At 40.9% G+C, this 22881-nt stretch overlaps 1 protein-coding gene across 5 annotated transcripts in view; it reads right to left on the minus strand.

Annotated features, from left to right (window-relative positions):
• The window catches only part of IKZF4 (IKAROS family zinc finger 4), a 155940-nt gene that overhangs the window by 95248 nt on the left and 37811 nt on the right, over positions 1–22881 (minus strand). For 4 of the 5 annotated variants that reach the window (XM_033939845.1, XM_033939842.1, XM_033939844.1 and 1 more), the window contains exon 3: positions 5325–5429. The exons of the other annotated variant lie outside the window; for it this stretch is intronic. In XM_033939845.1, coding sequence (XP_033795736.1) covers positions 5325–5429 — 105 coding nt within the window. The remainder of the gene's footprint in view (positions 1–5324; positions 5430–22881) is intronic. 5 annotated transcript variants of the gene reach the window in all.

Below are 22881 nucleotides of genomic sequence, written 5' to 3' on the forward strand. Positions count from 1 at the left end.
AATCAATAATAAATTATTATAAAATATAATAACTAAAAATTTTCAATTCTTTATTTTATTTATCCAATCCTCTACTATCATTTTCCAATTAAAAAAAAAGCACCCTTCTTGACAAGACCTAAAAAATATCACAACCATCCACTACTATCTCATACATTCATACTTAACATAAATCCATTATACTATTAATTCAACTTTTTTTCCCCCCCCCCTATATTTCCCATCAGTATAATATAATTACCATGTTATTGAAATTCTAAGATACCAATATAAATCCAATCAAATTGAAGCTATATTAGGAAGCAATCAAAAAGGAACAGTCTCTATTTTACAAAAGTACCATTTCTATAACTTAAGCCTAAAATTAATCAGATAAGCATACAATATAAATAACTCTCTATGAATTTCTATTGTATATCTATATTCTTTTTATTGTTATTCCTATTTTTACTTCTGCATGCATCTGATGCACCCAGAACTTGCCCAACCACTGGATGTGTCCATGCAACATTCAAGTCCTTCCTACTGTCCTTGTAAGCCTTTATTCACGTTTCCATAGGTGCACTTCTTCTGTTCTCCGTCTAACCCTATTCCATTTGGAAAACATGGCTTCACTGACTTCCACTGCATTCTGTAACTCTCTTAATTTTGTTAGTCATACTGCAATTAAAGATCACTTTCAACAGCTTTCTTAGTTCTTTCTCCTTATCTGAATATAGACAAACATAACTATAGTTTTCTATATATCATCAGTCATTCATTCTTCTTACACAAATGCAGTGTATGTAATCAGTCTATCCCGCTTTCTTCTTCTTACCATTCCATTACTGTCTATTACTCTTTTATCAGTTTATTAATTTGTCTGTTCTTTCATATTTATTCTCATTAATCAATCAAAACAGGAGCCTCATGGATCAGATCTGTAAGCTTTATTTAATATCATGTCATCCAATCAACCAATCCACCAAAACCACTCTCTAAAATGACATAGGTTCTGATTTTGAAAGAAAGATCTTTAGTTTCTCCGGGTCAACAAAATATAAAGATTTATCCCCACAAGAGACTCTCATTTTCGCTGGATAGTATAATCCATATTTATATCCTTTTTCCTTTAATTGAGGTCTCATTGTGAGGAATTGTTTCCTAGTATTTGCTGTATCTTTAGCAAAATCAGGCAAAAACCATATTTTGGACCCTTTGTAGTTTAAATTTTTGTCACTTTTAGCTGCATTTAAAATGTCTATTGCCTGTTGATAACGTAACAACTTAAATATTAATGGTCTTGGTCTCTCCTGATTATCCAAATGATTTATTGGAATCCGGTGTGCACGTTCTATTTCTAAAGGCTGTTTGAAATCTAACTGTAGCAGCTTAGGTAGTAGATTCTCCAGAAAATGTATGGCATTTCCACCTTCCAAATTTTCTTATAAACCAAAAAGTTTTGCATTCTTTCTTCTGCCACGGTTTTCATAATCCTCAATGATTTTTTAACTCTATAATCGCCAAACTGTCACTTTTACAACTTCTCTCTGCACATTCCAAAACCTCCATTTTAGATTCCAACTCTGTGGTTCTTTTATTTGCCAATTCAATTTGCCTATGAATATTTATTATTTCCTCCTTCATTTCCGCCATATTACTTGCGTTTTCTTTTAGCATTTGTTTAATCTGCCTAAATTCCCCCATAACTTCGGCTTTGCTCAACTCCTCCGACGCGTCTCCCGGAAGCGGCACTTTAGTCAGCGTAATTTGATCCTGCTTCTGGTGCTTCGCCAACCCTCCGGTTTCACTTTTGTTCTGACTCATATTCGCCATGCTCACACGCCTTTCTCCAATATTTTTCAGCCGAAAATCGCCCAGAAATGAAACTTCACTTAATAATCCGTTGCCCAGGTAAGAGGAGCGTCGCGATCACACCTCCATTTTGTGTGCGTGTTAAGCCACGCACCCATGGATGCTGTTTAAAAATATCATCGTGGAAGTCCAGACCAGATATATTCCAAGTATTAAAAAAGGTGGAAAGAAGAAAAAACGAGAGCCAGTGTGGTTAAAAGATGAAGTGAAAAAGGCTATTGCAGCCAAGAAAATATCCTTTAAAGAATGGAGAAAGGATCCCAATGAACAAAATAAGACGAGACATAAGCACTGGCAAGTTAGATGCAAAGAATTGATAAAGAAAGCTAAACAAGAATATGAAGAAGAACCTGCCAAACAGGCAAAAACTCATACTAACAATTTTTTTAAGTATATCAAAAGCAGAAACCTGTAAGGGAATTTGTGGGACTGCTGGATGATCAAGGAGTAAAGGTGCACTCAGGGAAGATAAGGCCATAGTGGAGAGAATGAATGAATTCTTTGCTTCAGACTTTACAGAAGGAGATGAAAGAAATCCACCTGAACCGGAAATGGTTTTCAAGGGTGGTGAGACAGAGGAATTGAAAAAAATCTCAGTAAACCTGGAAGATGTACTAAGCCAAATTGACAAGTTAAAGAGTGATAAATCTCCTGGACCAGATGGTTTACTCCCAGGGTACTAAAAGAACTCAAATATGAAATTGCTGATCTGTTGTTAGTGATCTGTAATCTGTCACTAAAATCATCTGCAGTATCTGCAGATTGGAGAGTGGCCAATGTTAAGCCGATTTTCAAAAAGGGTTCCAGAGAGGTGCGGGGAATTACAGAACGGTAAGGTCTGACCTCAGTGCCAGGCAAAATAGTGGAATCAATTATAAAAAATAAAATCGTGGAACATGTAGAGACAATCATGATTTAATGAGACAGAGTCAGCATGGTTTCAGCCAAGGGAGATCTTGCATTATCAATTTGCTTGACCTCTTTGAAGGTGTGAATAAACATGTAGATAAAGGTGAGCCAGTTGATGTAGTGTATCTAGATTTCCAGAAATCTTCTGACAAAGTTCCTCATGAGAGGCTCCTGAGAAAATTAAAGAGTCATGGCATAGGAGGCAATGTTCAATTGTGGATTAAGAATTGGTTATTGGACAGAAACAAAGGGTGGGGTTAAATGGCCATTTTTCTCAATGGAGGAGGGTAAATTGTGGTGTGCCACAGGGATCTGTATTGGGATCAGTGCTACTTAACTTATTTATAAATGATTTGGAAATTGGAACTATGAGTGCAGTGATTAAATTTGCAGATGACATTAAACTGTTCAAAGTTGTTGAAACGCTTGTGGACTGTGAAAAACTGCAGGAAGACTTTAGGAAATTGGAAGACTGGGCGTCCAAATGGCAGAAGAAATTTAATGTGGACAAATGCAAAGTGACAAATGCAAAGATGCTAGGATTCACCTTCGGGTTCAGCGCTCAAGAAAAAGATCTGGGTGTCATCGTGGACAATACGCTGAAACCTTCGACCCAATGTGCGGCAATGGCCAAAAAAGCAAACAAGATGCTAGGAATTATTAGGAAAGGGATGGTAAACAAGACTAAGAATGTTATAATGCCTCTGTATCGCTCCATGGTGTGACCTCACCTGGAGTATTGCATTCAGTTCTGGTCTCCTTATTTCATAAAAGATATATAGCGACACTAGAAAAGGTTTAAAGAAGGGCGACCAAGATGATAAAGGGGATGGAACTCTTCTCATATGAGGAAAGACTAAAGAGGTTAGATCTCTTCAGCTTGGAAAAGAGATGGCTGAGGGGAGATATAACTGAAGTCTACAAAATCCTGAGTGGTGTAGAACAGGTACAAGTGGATCGATTTACAAAGTCTAGGGGACACTCAAAGTTACAGAGCAATACTTTGAAAACCAATAGGAAGATATATTTTTCCACTTGGAGAATAGTTAAGCACTGGAATGCATTGCCAGCAGATGTGGTCAGAGCGGGTAATGTAGCTGGTTTTAAAAAAGGTTTGGACAAGTTCCTGGAGGAAAACTCCATAGTCTGTTGTTGAGACAAACATGGGGAAGCCAACGCTTGCCATGGATCTATGGCATGAAATTCTGCTGCTATTTGGTTTTTTACCAGGTACTTGCGACTTAGATTGGCCTTCATGAAGGCGGGATACTGGGCTAGACAGACCATTGGTCTGACCCAGTAAAACTATTCTTATGTTCTTGAAAGGGCTTTTAAAGAAGAACCCTGTGGAACGCCAGATTTAAGTACAACCCACTGAGACCTGGAATGTATGGTTTGTTTTTTTACTCATTTGAAATTGGTGGTCTGTTAAAAAAGATTTAAGCTATAGTAATACTCACACTTTATCAGAAACTCCAAAAAGCTACAAATGAAGTAGCATGGTATGATTTACAGTGTCAAATGCAGCTGCTACGTCTAATGATCTAATAAAAAGTCTCTCACCTCTATCAAAACTCAATCGGATTTTGTTTATTAAGCACAGATGTTAGCAAAATCTCAGTGCTATGTTTAGGTCTGAAGCCAAATTGAAATGTATCAATGATGTTATTCCACAAAATCTGATAATTGAGTAAGGACTATTCTCTCCCTAACTTTTAAGGAAAAAATAATAATAATAAATTTGAGAAAGGACAGAAATTTTCAACCTTCAACCTTACTAAAGTCTAAGAAATGCTTTTTTTTTTTTTTTTTAATGGTCTAACTGCTGCCCTTTTGAATAATGCAAGTACATTACCCTCTATAAAAAGATTTGTTAACAGCAGCAGCCATAGAAGGTGCTAAACCGGACTTCAAAGCTTTTAACATTGAGGTGAAATGTAAATTTAGAGGGCTACTAGAGTTATAACACGTTGAAATAGCCTGATCATCATCATCTTTTAGCTTGACAGGAACAAAATCTGTCCAAATTTCAACAATAATAGTCAACATGTTTCCTAGTCTTAGCTGTTGCTCTTTTAAAGTAATCTTGGGTCTCACAGTAATCTTTAGCAGTTGCCTTAATCAATGGCTATTGACCTTAGAAGGACAGACCGATTAATGCAGTATCTTGATGGTGCCAAATTGTTTCTACTTTACAGTGATGGACTTGACAGTGCCTCAAAGGGATATCTAAACAAATATATCTAATATTCTTATAGACTCCCACCAATCTGTACCTTTCTATAAATTTATCCTGGTGTTATTTCACCAGCTCCATGTTCAGATGTTTGCATCAAATTCACCTTACAACAGAACCAGATTGATTCCTTATTCAGAAATATTAAAATCAGCTCAGCTACTGTGACTAGATGCAGCTGGGCTCTAACTTAGTTTGGGACCTCCCTGCCATCGGGTGATTCTAAGTGATAGACTCTTTGTTGGAAGCAAAAGGGATGTTGGCAAAGATACAGATAGTAAACACCAAAACTCTTGCCCTCCCACTCCCTGAAGCGATTACTCACCACTAAGAGAGCGGCTGGGAGAGGAGTGTTGGCTGTTGGGGGTGCTGACTGTGGGTCCTATCAGAGCCCCAGAGAATTCTTTCTCCGTAGAGGAGTCTCCACTACCTATTGGAACAAAATCAAAACAGAGGGTAAGTATTGGAGGGGGGTTCTACTAACAGGGGCAGCACCTTTTACTGCTGCAGATCCACATGTCTCAGCCTTGGGTACATCACATGGAGCAGAGGGAGTAGGTGAGAGAAATGTATTATTATTTATAAGCTGCTGAAGAAATTTAAAGCCCTACAGCCGTAATACATTTTTTTTTTCTCAGATTTTAAATTTCTCTCTGCTTTTTCAGTTTATACTGACTGAATTCTTATCTTTTACCAATAATAGAATACCATGTTTCATACAACTTAAATATCGGTGTACAGATGTCCCTCAACACCTTCAAGATTCAGATTTTCTTAAGCTTAGGCACCAACATTTCATACCGATTTGAGGTATCAAACAGAACACAAATTACTGCTTCTTGGACATAATGAAGAAGCTTGCTCAATACTGGGGGTGTTGAGCAAGCTCTGGCACCCCCAGAGATGGCTCCTATATTTTTGAGGATCCACAGGTTTCCAGGATATCCACAATGACTAGTACGAGATAGATTTGCATACCAAGAAGGCAGTGCATGTAAATCTTTCAAATACATAGTCATTGTGGATATCCTGAAAACCTGGTTGGCTGGGTGTGCCCCAAGGATTGGGCTGTGAACCCCTGCCATAGAATATACAGCAGTGTTGTATTTACATGTCAAGCAATGTGCTTATTGAAGAGTCTAAGGATACAGCTACATCTACATTTATAAGTATAAACCAACAAACAAGAAAAAAACGCCTCAGGACCACAAGCCGGAGAATCACATGATAACCCATTTCTACTACACATATGTATACCTATCAAGGAGATGTTCTGGTTTAGCAATACAACCCCCAAAGTTATCATGCTACTAAGTGTTGGATTACTCACAAAGTTATCATGCTACTAAGTATAATCGATTACTCACAAGTGGTGGCCTGGTTCTATGGTTTCCAGGTATATCTTATTCCATTCTCCATTTGGCCCCATATATTGCACCGAAATCTAGATGTCTGCTTTACCTATCTCCCTTCAAAGACTCTTATTCTGATTTATATTTCAAGATCTTTATTAAGATTCTTCCTGAGTTGTCCACATACAAAAGTCATTCAGCTTTTTCTTCAACATGATTCTTGTTTACCAAAGGTTCCTGCATTTTTACCATAAGAAATATTCTCGTGGGATTTACTGAACTACAGTATCTAAACACTGCAATTCAGTAAATCCTTTAAGAACTTTCCTTGCTTTTCCACAGTTAGGAAATTTGCACAACCCTAGCTATGGTCACATGCATAGAAACCATCTTGCTCCTGCAAGGTCCTATAAGATGGCCATGATCCCCTACACAAACTGACAGACCAAGGAGGTAAAGCCAGTGAATTCTGGGCTACATCCACATTAATACAAGCCATGGATTTGTTTTATTTAACTCATCTAGCCTTCAAATTCTGCACCAGTTGCCAAAAATACCTTCTTGGGATTGTCCCTCCAGTACATACAAACAGATCTCTTACAATTATCAGAGGTCTCATAGAGCACCATAGATTATAACTAAAAGGGAAAAAGGATCTCAGAAACCTACTCAGACCCTTCTTAAATCTGAGGGTGTCTGAGATTTATAGGTTGTAAATTTCTTTCACTGATCCTATAAAACCTCAAAAACCTTATAATATGAAAACATATTTAGAACAAATTGTGAAACACTTTATACAAATCTAAACAATTTTTCATCACTTTCATAAAAAAAATAAAATAAAAATAAAAACCAGCTTGCAAACAAAGCCCACATTTATCTTTATATTACTGAAAGGACCCATTTTGCCAGTGTTACTGGCTTCATCAGAGGTCACTCACAAGGACTTAAGATATCTCTTGCAAACAGATTCAACTAGTGGCAGGTCGCATTTACATAAATTGTGCTGATAAGGGTTTTTCAGGATCAATGAAAGAAATTTTCAACCTGAAAGTCTCAGACACCTTCAGATTTAAGACGGTTTCTGAGATCCTTTTTCCCACATTAGTTATAATCAAATCAGGTAAAACATGTTGACGATTCTTAGCTTGGCAGGTGGGCTGAGTTACTAAGCTGTAAGGAATTTATCAAACAAGTACTTTTTCAGCCTTTTCCTGAAGGTGAGGTAGTTTGTCTCTGTCCTTATAGATGTGGAAAGGGCGTTACAGGTTCTTGTGGTTGCATAAATGAACAGGGTGTTGAGCATTTGTATTTCACTCCCCTGGATGAGGGAGATGATCAGTTAGTGAGTGTTGTTGATTCTGGGTGGTGCGAAGGAGGAGAGAGAACAAGTAAATTATTTGTTCAGGAGAGTTAAGGGCATGGTAGATGATGCAGGACAGCTTAAGCAAAATTTGAGCATTTACGGGTAGCCAGTGAAGTTTGCGATAATAAGCAGAGATGGGGTCGTATTTCTTTAAACTGATGATCAATCTGATTGCAGTGTTTTGAATCATTTGGAGTTTGTGCATATTAGAAGAAGTTATGCCAGTATAGAGGGAATTGCAATAATTGAGTTGGGCTACGACAAGCATTTGGATTAGTATAAGTGGTGGTTATAGAAGTAAGGTTTAATTAGTCTTAGTTGCTTTATACTATATAAAGTTATTTTTTCCAGAGGTTGGAAATTTGGGGTTTATAGGAGAGAGTGGAGTCTGGCAAGATACCAAGTACCTTGGAAGTTTTTTCCACATTTATCATTGTGCCAGAGGGTAGGGATAGGGTTGTGGGGACAGTTTGTGCGGCAGTGTGGAACCAGAGTAATTTTGTTTTGATGGTGTTTAATTTTAGTTTATTGGAGAATGCACAAGAATAGATTTTTTCAATGCCTTTGGAAACTTTTATGGAAGCTTCCTTAACATCTGTATTGAGTGGAATTATGAGAATGATGTCATCTGCTTAGGATAGTAGACATTCACCGCCTTTGAAGGGGTGGTTGCCTAGGGTACTCATAAATACATTGAAGAGTACTGGTGATTGTGGGGACCCCTGGGGCACACCACAGAAAACTTTCCAGCTCCGAAAGAAGGACCCATCTTTCCACACACAGTATTCTCTGTTTGTCAGGAACTCTTTTGAATCAGTTAAGAACTGTTCCGGTCAGACCAGTTCGCCGAGTTTAGTCAGTAAGGGTTTGTGATCGATAGAGTTGAATACAGCCGATGTGTAGAACTGTAGGAGAATTGATTGTCGCCCAGTGCTCAACATCTGTTTGACTTTGGTTGTTAGTGTTAGAGTAATAATTCAGTGCTATGTTGGGCTCTGAAGACATTGAGAAGGGTATAGGCAGGAGAATTTGTCTATGTAGGCTGTGAGTTTTGTACAAACTAGCGTTTCAAGGAGCTTAGTAAGCGGATATATTCCAGCTATGGGTCTGAAATTAGATGGTGAGATTGGGTTTGCTCCTTGATTTTTTTGAATTGGGGTGAGTGCAATGCGACCCATTTGTGCAGTAGCTGGCCTGCTTTTAAGAGGTTGTTCAGCAGTGAGACCAGCCATGGAATAAATTCATGTGGGATGTGGGAATATAGGCAAAGTGTGAGTCCTCCTGGACAGATAGGAAAAAATGCTTGAGTACCTGAATGTAAACCACTTAGGCTATAAGTGGAATATAAATACTAAAAATAAATAGGTGTGAAGGGCATTTGTCCAGTAGGCAGTCTTGGTGGTCAGTTTGTTTAGCTGAAGGAGTACCTCATCTTGATTGAGAGGTTTGAAGGTGTTCCAAATTTAGTCTATTATGTAGGGGGTCAATAGTAATAAGATCAGGTTGCACCTCTGGGGTGGTGGAGTGTAATATGTTTCTGATTTCTAGTTGTATGCTCTTGTCTAGAAAGTAGTTTGCTAATTCTTGAGCATCAGGTTGGGAGTTAACGTTAGCTAGGCCTGGTTTTGGGGGAGTGGTTTCTTGATATCAAAAGTATGGTCATCTATTTCTGAGGCATAATAAGTTTTCTTGGCTTCAGCGACATGGTGTTATGATTTTATAGCTGATTTCCATGTTTGCTTGTGATCATAGGAGTGGGTTTTCAGCCACTGCCTTTCCTATCAGTGGCAAGTTTGCTTTTCAGCCTTTAGGTTGTCGTTGTACCGTGTTTGGAGGTCCTTACTTTGTGGGTGCGATAGTGTCTAGTATTTGAAGAATTGCATTCTCCCAGTTGCGTAGCTGCTCTGTGTTATCAGACTTAGACAGGCTAAGCTGGTTGGATACTTTGGACCAAAATTGATTTTCCCTCTGCTTAATACTTTCTGTTTGGCTGGTTTGTGGGTAGTGTTGCCCATGTAGAGAGGAAGTGTAAAGGATAATAGAGAGTGATCAGATCATGAGACTACAGACCAGACTGGGTCCTTGACTAGGTGAGTAGAGATGGTTGCGATAAAGTCTATAGTATGACCTTTATCATGTGTTAGGCCAGACAGAATCAGTTCAAGGTGACTGTCTGATAGAAATGATTTGAAGTCTTGGACTATGGAGTTTTCTTGGAATTCTAAGGGTATGTTTATGTCTCCAGTAATGAGAATTCTGGTGAATTGGCATGTGATACACAAGATGGTTTCCTGTAGTTTGTGGTAGGTTTGTGACCACACCCCTGGTGGGTGATAAATCAGTAGGATGCCAACAGTGCTGGAGTGGATAATTGTAAGATATCTTTTTGTATGTATTGGTATTGTTTACCATTTTGATCTCTTTACATCCCATTGTGTTGGTGATTGTCTCTCCAGCCCCAAGCTTTTCTTGGAAAGTACAGTTATGAATGGAGGCAGCAAGGATCCTCCCTTACTCCTGCCCCACTAATCTGAGGACTGATCAGTTGATGCCAATTGACATAATGACAACAATAGGGCAGGACAGAGTAGAAATTGTTCCTGCCCTCCTTTCATAATTTTCTTTCTGCTGTAAGTTGCAGAAGATGTTGGCAGGGGACAAATCTGACTGCTAGGGTAATGTTTAGAGCAGTGTCCTGCAAACTTTCTCGAGCTGTGGCACACTAAATGTAGTGGCTGCAGTTTGAGGCATCCAGAAGTGCACGAACGTCACCGTGATGATGTATGCACACGCATGAAGGCCCTCCAGACAGGCCCTGAGATGCCAGAAAGGGGTACCAGCAGGAAAGAGGGCCGGAAAGGAGAGGCGCTGGTGTTGGCTGATTGTTTACAGGACGTGCCTCTTGTCACGAGACACAAGTCTTGTATGCAGTCAGCTGACACCAGTGCCTCTCTTCCTCCCCAGTGTGGCACACCTGAAATCTCAGGAGGCACACTAGTGTGCCATGGCACACAGTTTGAGATACACTGGTTTAGAGCCTTAGGAACAGGGCTTAATAGAAGGTAAAGCACTGATAAAGAAGGCTAAAAGAACATGAAGAGAAACTCGCCAGAGGCAAAATATCATAGTAACAATTTTCTCAGGTACATCAGAAGAAGAAAGCCTGTGAGGGAATCTGTGGGACCGTTGATCATCAAAGAACAAAAGGAACATTCAGGGAAGACAAAGCTATAAGCAGAGACTGAATAATTTATTTGCTTTGTAGAACCTACACCAGAAAAGGTTTTCAAGGATAACTATGCAGAGGAACTGAAAGAAATTTCAGTGTACCTGAAAGGAGTACTGAGCCAAACTGGTAAGTTAAAGAGTGATAAATCACCTGGACCAGATGGTATATACCCCAGGGTATTGAAAGAACTCAAAAATTAAATTACTAATCTGCTCTTAGAGATCTGCAACCCGTCATTAAAATTGTCCATACTACCTGAAGATTGGTGGGTGGTCAATGTAAGACCAATTTTTTAAATTTTATTTCTGAACAAACATCACAGGAAATACATAGATCACTTGTTACAGTCAAGTAATAATGGAACATGAACCAAATGACCTAAAACAAAAACCGGACAGTATGTTTTCTAATTCCCTGCAATGTTCCTTTTTCTTTAGAGAATGTCCCCTTTCATCTCATCCATCCCCAACCAAACCCATAAAGATCCATTCAGTAGCATATTGAAAATCTTCCACTTTTACAATCCTCACATTCATACTCTCCTACCTCTTCCCATCCCATTCAGAAGAAGGATTGTGTCAAATATGAAGCCTGAAATGTATGCCACAAGGACATATAGTATAGGTGCTCCGCTCTATGGGTATTCTTATACAGTTGTAGTTCAAAGTAGGCTCATTCACTCATCCTATGATGCCACCTTTGCAGGAACACTTCCTTTGTGGATGTTCAAGATTGAAGTATCACTTGTTTAATTACCACAACATGTATATCAACTGCTGCTGTGGAGGGGAAAGCCCCTGACCTATCAAAGTATTCTGATCACATAACAGGAGAGAGCTATATTCCCATTCTGTAGATGTCCCAACCATTTTCTCAAGATTAGGAAGGATTTGATGACAAATAGCCAACTTGGGGCATTCTAGAAATGAATGCAACAGGATTCCGTTCACTCCCTGATATCAAAGACACTCCTCCCCTGTCCAAAGTCTCTACCTTTCTTTCTGGTTATATATATATATATATATATATGTTCAAATCATTTTTATTGAAGCACAAACATAGCACTAAACAAAACAGAGCACTATTTTCAAATACCACACAAGACCAATCCCCACCCACCCAACCCACCAACCCCCCTCCCACCCTCCCACCCACCCCGGCAGCAGCGGTAACAAATCAAAAAAGATAAAGCAATAGGGGGGAAAAGAAGTCAATTAAGTACCCCAGAGTCGGTTTTGAACGTAAGGTGTAAAAGTCAAGCTAAAAGAGTACCAACACTGTGCGTACAATCGTCCAGCTTTAGTCGACAAGTCCATCACTTCACGCCGTTCCAGCAACATTTGATGTAACATCAATGCTCTCCATTGTGGGACGGTCGGAGGGTGGGGTGAAAGCCATTGTAACAAGATACATTTCCGTCCCAGCAACACGGTTTTCCTAAAGAATGCTGCACAACCTGGTCTAGGTGGATGAAATCGAACCTGCATCGTAAAAAGAAAATCAGGGTGTAATCTCCAAGAGCAATGCCAAAGTCTTGCCACCAAGGACACCAACTGCATCCAAAAGGAAGATATCATGGGGCAAGTCCAAAACATATGTCCAAACGATGCCTGAGGACCCGCACATTTCCGGCAACAGTGGTCCACGCTGATCCCTATTACATGCGCCCTCTTGGGCGTACAGAAGGCTCTTAGTATGAATTTATAATTTCGTTCCCTCTCAATCGAGGACACAGTCGTGGCCTTTCCCAAGCGAAGGCCTCTGCGAAGCACAGCTGCAGCAATGGGCAATTGAAGATCATCAGACCACCTTCGAGCCAAGGCGGTAAAGTCTATTTCACCCGCCCGTTTCTGTAACCATTTGTGGAAGAATCTGAGGGACATGGACTCAGGAGCAGTAAGTGCAATCGCTTCCTGCAGTCGGTCTTGCACATCCTCCTTCAACCTCACCGGAGTCAAGAACTGTAAATAATGTGTGAGCTGTTGATATGCAAACCAGTCCGTAGATAATAGCCGGAACTGTATTTGTAGGTCACGGAAGGAGATCGGAGAACCATTATCCTGTATGGCCTGTGACACAAATTGTAAGCCCTCATGAGACCAACGTCTGAACACTGCGGAATCCATGCCAGGTAGAAAGTCTCCATTTCCAACTATGGGGAGGCAAGGGGTATGATGCGGAGAAATCTGCAAGCCCTTGCACAACAACTTCCATGCTGTACGCATCGCTGGCAAAAGTGGATGGGATTTCAGCTGAGGTAAGTCTGGTAACTGAGGAGCATGGAGAAGATAGCTAAAATGGTACGGCTGTAAGGAAAAACATTCAATCACAGGCATAGAAAAATCAGATGTGGTACAGAACCAGTCATGAATATGACGCAGTTGACATGCAAGGTTAAATCGAGATATACATAGTAATCCCAACCCCCCTCGATCCACAGGAAGCATTAACTTAGCCAAAGAAATCCTCGCTCTTTTACCCTGCCACAAATATTTAGATAGATGGGATCTATGAAGTGCAATGTGAGGTGCGGTTAACATGATAGGGAGCATTTGTAGGACATAGGTCCATTGAGGCACAACCATCATGTTATAGAGAGCTATGCGGCCGGACAGGGAAATGGGAAATGTCCGCCAGCCATTCAATGTACTAAAGGTTCGATGAAGCAAGGGTATTATATTTGCTGAATAAAGTCTCTTCAAGTTTTGGGGGATAATTACTCCCAAATATGTCAATGAAGAAGTTGCCCATTGTAATGGAAAATCACCCGGCCAAGTGTGTCTCACTTCTAAAAGAGTGGGGAGTGCGAAAGACTTTTGCTTATTTAGTTCCAAGCCAGAATAAATGTGAAACTCATCCAGTAGGTCTAATGCTCTTGGTAGTGAGCTATGTGGGTTGTCTAATGCAAGTAAGAGGTCATCCGCAAAGGCTAGCACTCGTAATTGCGACGCGCCCTCAGGTAAACCCAGGAGTATATCATCCTTTTGTATGGTGCGCAGCAATGGGTCTAAATATAACAGAAAAAGTAAAGGAGAAAGTGGGCAGCCCTGCCTTGTCCCCCTACCAATTTCAAAGGGAGAAGACCTCACTCCATTGACCAGAATTGAGGCCGTCGGACCAGTGTATAGTGCGTGCACAGAGGATAGGAAACCCACGGGAATCCCTATATAGTGTAAAACCTGAAACAGGTAGTGCCAGTTAACCTTGTCAAAGGCCTTTGCCGCATCTAACCCGACAAGTAATCCAGGGCGGCGTTCTTGTTGAGCGCGGGCAAAAGCTAAAAGTGTGCGCCTGACATTAATGGTGGAATGTCTATTCCGCACAAAACCCACCTGTTCGGGCACTATTATGGACGGCAAAAGAAGGGCCAACCTATCGGCCAGGACTCTAGCTAATATTTTAACGTCAACATTTAGTAAAGATATTGGGCGATATGATTCAATATCGTCTGGGGGCTTAGAAGGTTTTGGGATCAATGTAATCAGAGCTTCATTACTATGACGGGGGAAAACCCCTTGTTCTTGGATAGTTAGATAATAATCCAAAAGAGGTTTGCCTATGTAAGGGGATAAGATCTTATAGAACTCGGGCGAATAACCATCCGGTCCCGGTGCAGTACAAGATCTCAATTTTAGTATTGCCTGGGTCACCTCCTGTACATGTAATGGCCTGTCCAATCTGGACGACTGGGCCGCCGTCAATCGAGGCATTCCCGCGTCCGCCAGATAGTCCTGTACATCAGGACCCGTGTAGGGACCAGGGGAAGCATAAAAGGCCTCAAAATATTTCCGAAAGCCAGCTGATATATCCCCTGACGAAGTTAGGAACCTCCCCGAGCTCTCCTGTATCATGGGTATGTATCTAGACCCCTTCCAGCTTTTTGTTATAGAGGCTAGCAATTTCCCCGCCTTGTTACCATATTTATGAAAGTGAAATTTACGGTAAAACAGGAGTTTCTTAGTGCGTTCGTGGATTAGGGAATTAAGCTCCACCAACACCGCCCTGTACGCCTCGTTGTTAGCCTCAGATGGATCACGCAACAAGTCCTTTTTCAACACTGTCACTTGGCGTTCAAGAAATATTATGCGATGTGCAATTCGACGGGTTCTAGTAGTGACATACGCAATAATGTCTCCGCGCAATACCGCCTTGGCCGTATCCCAAAATAAAGTTGGTTGGTCTACATGTTGGGCATTATGTGTACAGTAAGCCTCCCATTTTTCTTTTAAGAATTCCTGAAAATGAGCATCTTTGTGTAAATAGGAGGGAAATCGCCATCCAGCCCCCGGACCCCATGGACCCCCCAGTGTCACATCAATCCAAATCATGTTGTGGTCCGAAATTTCCAGAGGGCCTATCGTGGCCTCCGAGACCTTAGTAAACAATGTCTCAGAGAGTAAGATGTAATCGAGTCTAGAAAAAGAGCCGTGTGCTCTAGACTGGTGCGTATAATCACTTTCAGATGGGTGTAGTAGTCTCCAGGGGTCCACCAACCCCAAGGCTCTACACAAATAGGGAATACCCTTAGTTTGTTTCACTCGGACCGTGTTCGTCGACCCAGAGCGGTCCATAGTGGGATTATGTACTTGATTTAGGTCACCCACCAAGATTAGAGGGCAGCCCAGATCCTGCACACAAATATTCACCAGATTCTGAAAAAATGCATGTTGATAGCTATTTGGACCATATCCCACCAATAGTCTGAATATCCCACCGGGTCCCTCCACCCTTACCAACAGATACCGGCCCTGAGGGTCACGTCGCAATACTTGTACTTTACCTAAGAAGCCCCTGCGAATCAATATGGCCACCCCAGCTCTCCTCCCTGATGCAGAAGCAAAGTGTAAATCTCCGACCCAACCTCTCTGAAGTTTCCGATGTTCACTATCAGTAAGCCTAGTCTCCTGCAAGCAAGCTATATCTGCCGAGTGATGTTTCAATTGTGAAAGTATTTTAGTTCGTTTAACAGGGGATGTTATGCCCGATACATTCCAGGAGATTATACGTATTTTCCAGTCACCCATAAGGATCCACACTCCCTGTGCAAGTATAGACAATCTCCCCAGAAGGAAGGGTCCCAGGGCGCCCAGCCTCACCCCAAGACAGTACACTCACAGTGTTAGCAAACCATCCATTCCACCACCTGAAATTCAACGCAAAAGAATAAGCAAAGTAGATCATAAGAAAACAATACCCCACCGCTGCTGCCCCCGAAATTTCCCTATCCCTGCCCTTCCCCCAAGGTATCCCAAAAACCCCCATCCCGTGTCGGGGGTACAGGTCACAAGAGATATCTCCCCAGGGCCACCCCAACCACCAATATAATTCTTTCAAAAGAGCCAATAGGCCACCCTTTCCTCTTCAAGTAACTAGAACAGTAAACTATGCCATTAGTCCTCATGCCCCTCTCAGTGTTGCAATACTCCTCAGAGTCAGACAGCTCCAGTCCCCGGACTCTCCAAGTGCTGTATGTACTCAGCAGCGGCTTCTGGTGTCTGGAAAGTTTTCCAAACTCCATTGTGTTGAACCCTCAATGTGGCTGGATAGTTAAATTGAAAGCGGTGTTTCAGCTCGGAGAGCCGTGCACATAGAGGGTAATACGGCCTCCGTCGCTCCTGCAGCGCTACAGAAAAATCCTGACTCATGCGAATCAAGTGTCCATCATATTTCAAACTCTCCCTCCTGGTTCGAAATTGTTGCAGGAGGGCCACCTTATGCCTGAAATTCAAAATCTTCAGTATTACCACCCGGGGTCGTGTATCCAGGCCCGACTTAGGGCCCAAGCGGTGCGCTCTTTCCAGGCGCAAAGGCCCCATAGAAGGTGGGAAGGAGAATTCGTCTTGTAGCCATTTTTCCAAAATTTCCAGCAGGAGACGGTCAGCAATAGTCTCCGGGACCCCCAGCAGCCGCAAATTAGAGCGTCGCGACCTATTCTCTAGGTCATCCAACTTCTCAGTTTGGGCTCTCAGTTTCTCCTGCATAGTCTCTACCTCAGCCGCACGTGCAGTGGATGTGTCCTCTAGATCAGACACCCGGTGTTCCAGTTCTGAGGTTCGAGTAGCTGCCGCGGCTAGGAGCAGTTCAATGTTGGTAATCTGAGCAGTCAGAGTGTCCATTTGGGGCCCCAGGACCTGTGCCAGTGCCGTCTTGATATCGCTAAGCGCGGCCTCTGTAAGATTAGATACTGCCGCCGCGGGGCTCATCGCCATCTTGGTTTCGGTCGGCCGCACTCGATCGCGCTCCTTCCTGGCTGGTTTCGCCTGCATGGAGTTTTGGGAGCGAGTTATATATCTGTCCATGCAATTGGGGGGTATTTTCGGGCGCACTGTAATCGCCGTGGCCGGTCAAATTGGCTCGATCGGGTCAGTTAATTGTAGGGCAGCCCCGGAGCAAACGAGGAGACGTCCTCACTCGTGCATGATACCACGTGACCCCATATATATATATATATATATATATATATATATATATATACTCTATGTAGTAACCTGTATTGTGTTTCCTGAAGGTCAACAGATTTAACCATACTATAAAGAGTGTAAAAAAAGGGTTAAGAACTGTGGGCGTGTAAACTCTAGTCCCAACTCTCTGTTCCATAAAAGCATCACTTTATCAATATCTGTTAAAGGTATGGATGTCTTTAGAATTTTATACCATGTAGACAGCATGGTAGCAGGCACTTTTAATAAAAGTCCATCCATCTCCCCTTCATCCATTCAGTCCCCCCATTCACGTTGCAGAGATTCTCAATAGTGTTGGACCTGCAGGTATGCCCAAAATTGATTGCTGGGGATTTGCCATTTACTTTGGATTTGTGAGGGAAATTGCCCCGTTGTTCTGACAGACAATAACTGACCTATATTAATGCACTCCTTCTGAGCCCATTGTTGAAACCATGCGTTTCCTATTCCCAGGAGAAAATTCCCATTCCCCACTGTGGTTAGAAAAGTGGATGCCTCTGGAGTCTTATGCTGTTTACTCTGTCACTACTTCCTTGCCGATCTAATGAGTTTTAAAAATTGTAGCTTTTAAGTATGTTGCACCCTTTGTAGCTGTTTCATATGTAACAGATTCATAAAAGTAAATGGGGAACTCCATCATTCCATCCATCTCTGTGGCAACCCTATTCTGTTCTGTAATCCCTTCATGTATTAATAGAATCAGAGCAGCCACATTATATAGTCTTATATCTGGGACTACGAAGCCCCCTAAACGTTTATCCAGGGTCAATTTAAAATAACTAATGTGCCTTTTTTTTCTCCTCCTTATAAAGGATCCCAAAATAGAACATCTTTCCGGTAGAGTTTATATAGGATATAGTAACTTAGGTACCATGATCATTTTAACTAGTGCTAGCCTGCTTGCTAGTGATAATGGCAGATCCATCCATCGGGAATAAAGATTCTTTATCTTTTTTATCTGGTTCAGGGTATTATGTTTATATATTTTCTTGATGCTAATGCTAAGGTAAATCCTCAAATAGCGCATAGGTTTTGTAACCAGGATGATGGTGAGCAAACAGTCAAGTAATAATGGAACATGAACCAAATGACCTAAAACAAATACCTGATAAAGATAGCAATTCATACTTGTCACAATTCACTCGCAACCCTGAGATCTCCTCAAAGTCACGTACCAATCATAAAGCTATATTCAAATGATATGGAGCTTGATCTAAATATAATAAGATGTCATCTGTGAATAAATTTATCCTATATTCACTGTCTCCAATCACTGCCTAATTTTGCACAAAAAAGAAGTGGCGATTGCCATCTGCCTTGCTTTAATTCAAAAGATGTAGTTAGTTTCTCATTTTTCAATAAACATGCTTGTGGTTTACTATAAAGTTTATTCACCCAATCTACCCAAAATAATATTGCCGTGAAATACTGTCAAATGCTTTTTCCAGGTCTAGCCCCATTATTGTTGACTTGCCTCCTTTTCCATGGTATTCAAATATAGCAACTGGTACTCTTGGCAAATTCAAGGAAGCATAGAGGCCTGGTACAAAGCCTGCCTGATCACAATGTATAAGAAGGGGCAGATAGGAGTTCAATCACTTAGCCAAGATGGCTACCAATAGTTTAGCATCCTAGTTAAGGTGTGATGTGGGACCATAAGACCCTACCCTATGCAGCGTTTTTACCCGGCTTGGAATGCAAGACAATATGTGCCAAATTGTCAGTTCCCCTCCATAGTGCTATAGTACTCATTATAGGCCCAAGGGATCAGCTATTAAGTCTCCCAGCATCTTATAATACTCTGGCCCAAAACTATCAGGGTGGGGCATTTTGGTTTTAGGGCTTCAATACCTACTTTTACATCTTTATCCAAAATAGGGGCATTAATCACCGCTAGCTGTTCTGGGGTGAGCTGAGGGATCTTTAGTTCTGCAAAGAAGGCATCTCTGTTTCATTCACTTCCCTTTTATCATATAATGTTTTATAATACTGGATAAACTGGAATTTGGATGACATTGGTATATGTAGATCCCCTGCCATCTTTTATGGATAGTGCTACACTTCCAATATGAATGGATCAGTTTCACCAGGAACTTCCCTGCCTTCCCTTGCCAATTCAGCTTATAATGTTGGTAGTAAATTTCCCTAGAAACTCTCTGGTGCAAGATGTCATTTATTCATCTAGTTTCTAGTAAACGCGCTCTAGTAGACTCGTTCAGATTTTGTTTATGGCTCTTTCTAAAGGTTTATAATCATCCCGATAGTTTAAGTAGCTCAGCCTCCTGAGATTGTCTCTTGCTGGCCACATATGAAATAACATGCCCACGTAAGATTGCCTTAGATGCTTCCTAGATATCAGGGGATATGACAGCTGTATCATTAGTTTGCTTAGACTCTCATTGCTCATTTGATCTGTGCAGCTTAGAGAGAAGGCCAGATCAAATATTGGCAAATTAAGAATAAAAAAGTAACGGAGGTGTGTAGATAAACATCCACTCAACTTCAAGGTATCATGTCCCCCCCCCAGACAACAATTTTTTAAAAGGGTTCCAGGGGTGATCCAGGAAATTACGGTAAGCCTAACTTCAGTGCTGGACAAAACAGTGGAAATTATTATAATGAAAAAAATTACAGAACATAGATAAACATGGTTTAATGAGAAATTGTCAGCATGGGTTCAGCCAAGATAAATCTTGCCTCACCAATTTGCTCTATTTTTTTTTTAACACATAAATAAACATGTGGATAAAGGTGAGCCAGTTGATGTAGTTTTAGATTTTCAGAAAGCTTTTTACAAAGTTCCTAAAAAAATTAAAAATTAATGGAATAGGAAGCAATGTTCTTTTGTGGACTAGGAATTGGTTATTGGAAAGAAAACAGAGGGTATGGTTAAATGGCCATTTTTCTCAATGAAGGAGTGTGAATAGTGGAGTGCTGCAGGATCTGTACTGGGTCCAGTGCTATTTAACATTTATAAATGATCTGGAAATCGAACCGATAAGTAAGGTTTACACAAAACTGTTCAAAGCTGTTAAAACATATGCAGACTGTGAAAAACTGCACGAAAACTAGATTTGGCATCCAAATGGCAGATAAAACTTAAGGTGGACAAATGCAAAGTGATGCACATTGGGAAGAAATAATCCAAACCAAAGTTATTTGATACTACTTAGGAGTCAGCATCCAAGAAAAAAGATTTAGATTTCTTTGTAGACAGTACACTGAAATTTTCTCCATAGTGTGAGGTGGTCCAAAAAAATTAATTAACACATTTCATTTGTCCACAACACTAATTTTATTCCTTTATATAAAAATGAAAAACACATAAAATTTAACTTAAACAAAGTACCGCTAAGCTTAACAGTATATTGCAATTCTTGTGCACTCGACAAATAATCAACGGTCTATGACATAAGAGCCACCTTTGATGCGGAAGGAAACTTCTTTTGATGGCTAGCCACTAGACAAAGAACAAATTGCATCTGTTCTTCATCGTTTGTCAAAGTATCATCATAATTTTCAATAAGGTTTATCCTTCGTACTAGTGCATCATTAACAGTCAGTTTGGATGCCCGATTCCAAAGTTCCTTGCAAACTGGATTGTCAGTCCACTCTGTGAAATGTTTCTTAAGGAATATTTTCACTTTTATTGATCCTCCTTCAATCAAGAGACCAAAAAATGACTGTGTTATCTGTGTTACTAGACTTTGAAAGGTCACAGGTTCTGTTTCATCTGTATTCACGAGACATCATGGAATGTCTGGCAACAGTGGATGCTGTAAGTTTTGCACCATTTGTACCTTTGTTTCTGGTGCGGTTCTGTCATAAAAAAAGCAAGTACTGCTAGGTGCTCAGACATAAATCATAGATGTCTGGAAATGGCTATGAGCATCTTGTTTGCAAGTTTTATTCATGTAGTTTCTTCAACTTCCTAATGCAAGAGTCTATGCATTGTTTTGGTATCCTGGATCGATCCCATACCGCTGTTGCCAACTTACAGCATTCCAGTAAAGATTTTCCTTCGTCATAGTGATGAAAATTGACCAGTCGAAGAACATCTAGACCTTGTGGCAGTGTAGCAGTTGACAGACTGACTTCCTAAAGAGCCAGTTTTCGGGTGCAGATTGCAAACTAGATGACACCATACAAACTAATTATGTGCAATCACCAACATACACAACACACAAACAAACAGTGCATGCTAGGGTGACCTCTAAATATTGTCTAATCATGGTGAAATTTAGTAAGATATATCAACTGGATAAAAAATAAGCCTTGTGGAGACAAGATTTGACAAGGTTGATTTTTTTTTTTTGCATACTACTGTGGACCACCCTAGTGTGAGAACTTGCGGCAGCCAATCAGCTAGTGGCTCTCTATGGGGCAGGAGCACAGGAAGATTGCTCCTGTCCCAGTCCACCAGAGAATTGAAAGGAGTGCAGGGAAGGAAGGAGGGAGGTAAAAGTTGTCACAGTCAGCTGGGACAGGAGGCGGGATGGATCCCTCCTATCCCGGCCCAGTGCTGGACCACCAGGTCTTATGGCAGGCCTGGTAGAGGCCTGGAATAGGTTCAGGAGGGGAGCAGGTGGGAACTGACCTGAACATAAGCCGAGACGGCCAATTTTTTGACCCAAAAATCTCAGCTTATATGCGAGTGTATACTGTACGTATGTTTACTGTTTACAGTGTTTGGTACAAATTTTTTAGTTGGGCAATAAGAGTGGCTGGGTGCATGCAAATTTTTTTTCAGCAACAGCTTCTAAAAATCAACAATTTTTGATCCAAGAATTAGTACTGCATTTTTGTATATAGAACAAAAAAACAGACATATGGTAATTGATTTTGTTTAGTTTAATTTTTTATAGTTTAATTTTGTTTGAAAGTCAGGTCAGGTTGGGTCAATATTTTTGTGAACAAACATGTAACGATCAAGTAAAATGTACGAGTGACTATTCACATGCTCCGCAATCCAGTCGGGTTTTCAGGATTTCCCCAATGAATATGCATGAGATCTATTAGCATACAATGAAAGCAGTGATGCAAATAGATCTCATGCATATTCATTGGGGAAATCCTGAAAACCCGACTGAGCAATGAAAACTCGAGCTGAGCAATGAGAAGGCTCTAAGATGGCACTGGAACCAGATGCAGAATATATGAAGTTCTGTATTTCCTAAAGCCGATGTTTTTGAATCAACTTTTCTGCCATATAGGATGGGGAAGAAGGGGAATATTCATACCTCTCCCTTAGGTGCTGTGCAAATCATACTCTTATCTTGTCCAGGTAGGATATTTGCCCAGAGGTAAACAGGAACCCAGTTTGTGGGCACAAGGTCACCAGTATAGGGGTACATCTTAAGGTACAGGCAAGACCTAAGCATATTTTGCAGAACTCAAGGAGTGTCGACATGGTTAATACTAAGTGGATTAAGGGATCACACTAAAGTGTTACACAACAGGGTGCACCAAGTTTG

This window comes from Geotrypetes seraphini, chromosome 3 (genome assembly GCF_902459505.1).
Source record: "Geotrypetes seraphini chromosome 3, aGeoSer1.1, whole genome shotgun sequence".
Classification (NCBI taxonomy): domain Eukaryota; kingdom Metazoa; phylum Chordata; class Amphibia; order Gymnophiona; family Dermophiidae; genus Geotrypetes; species Geotrypetes seraphini.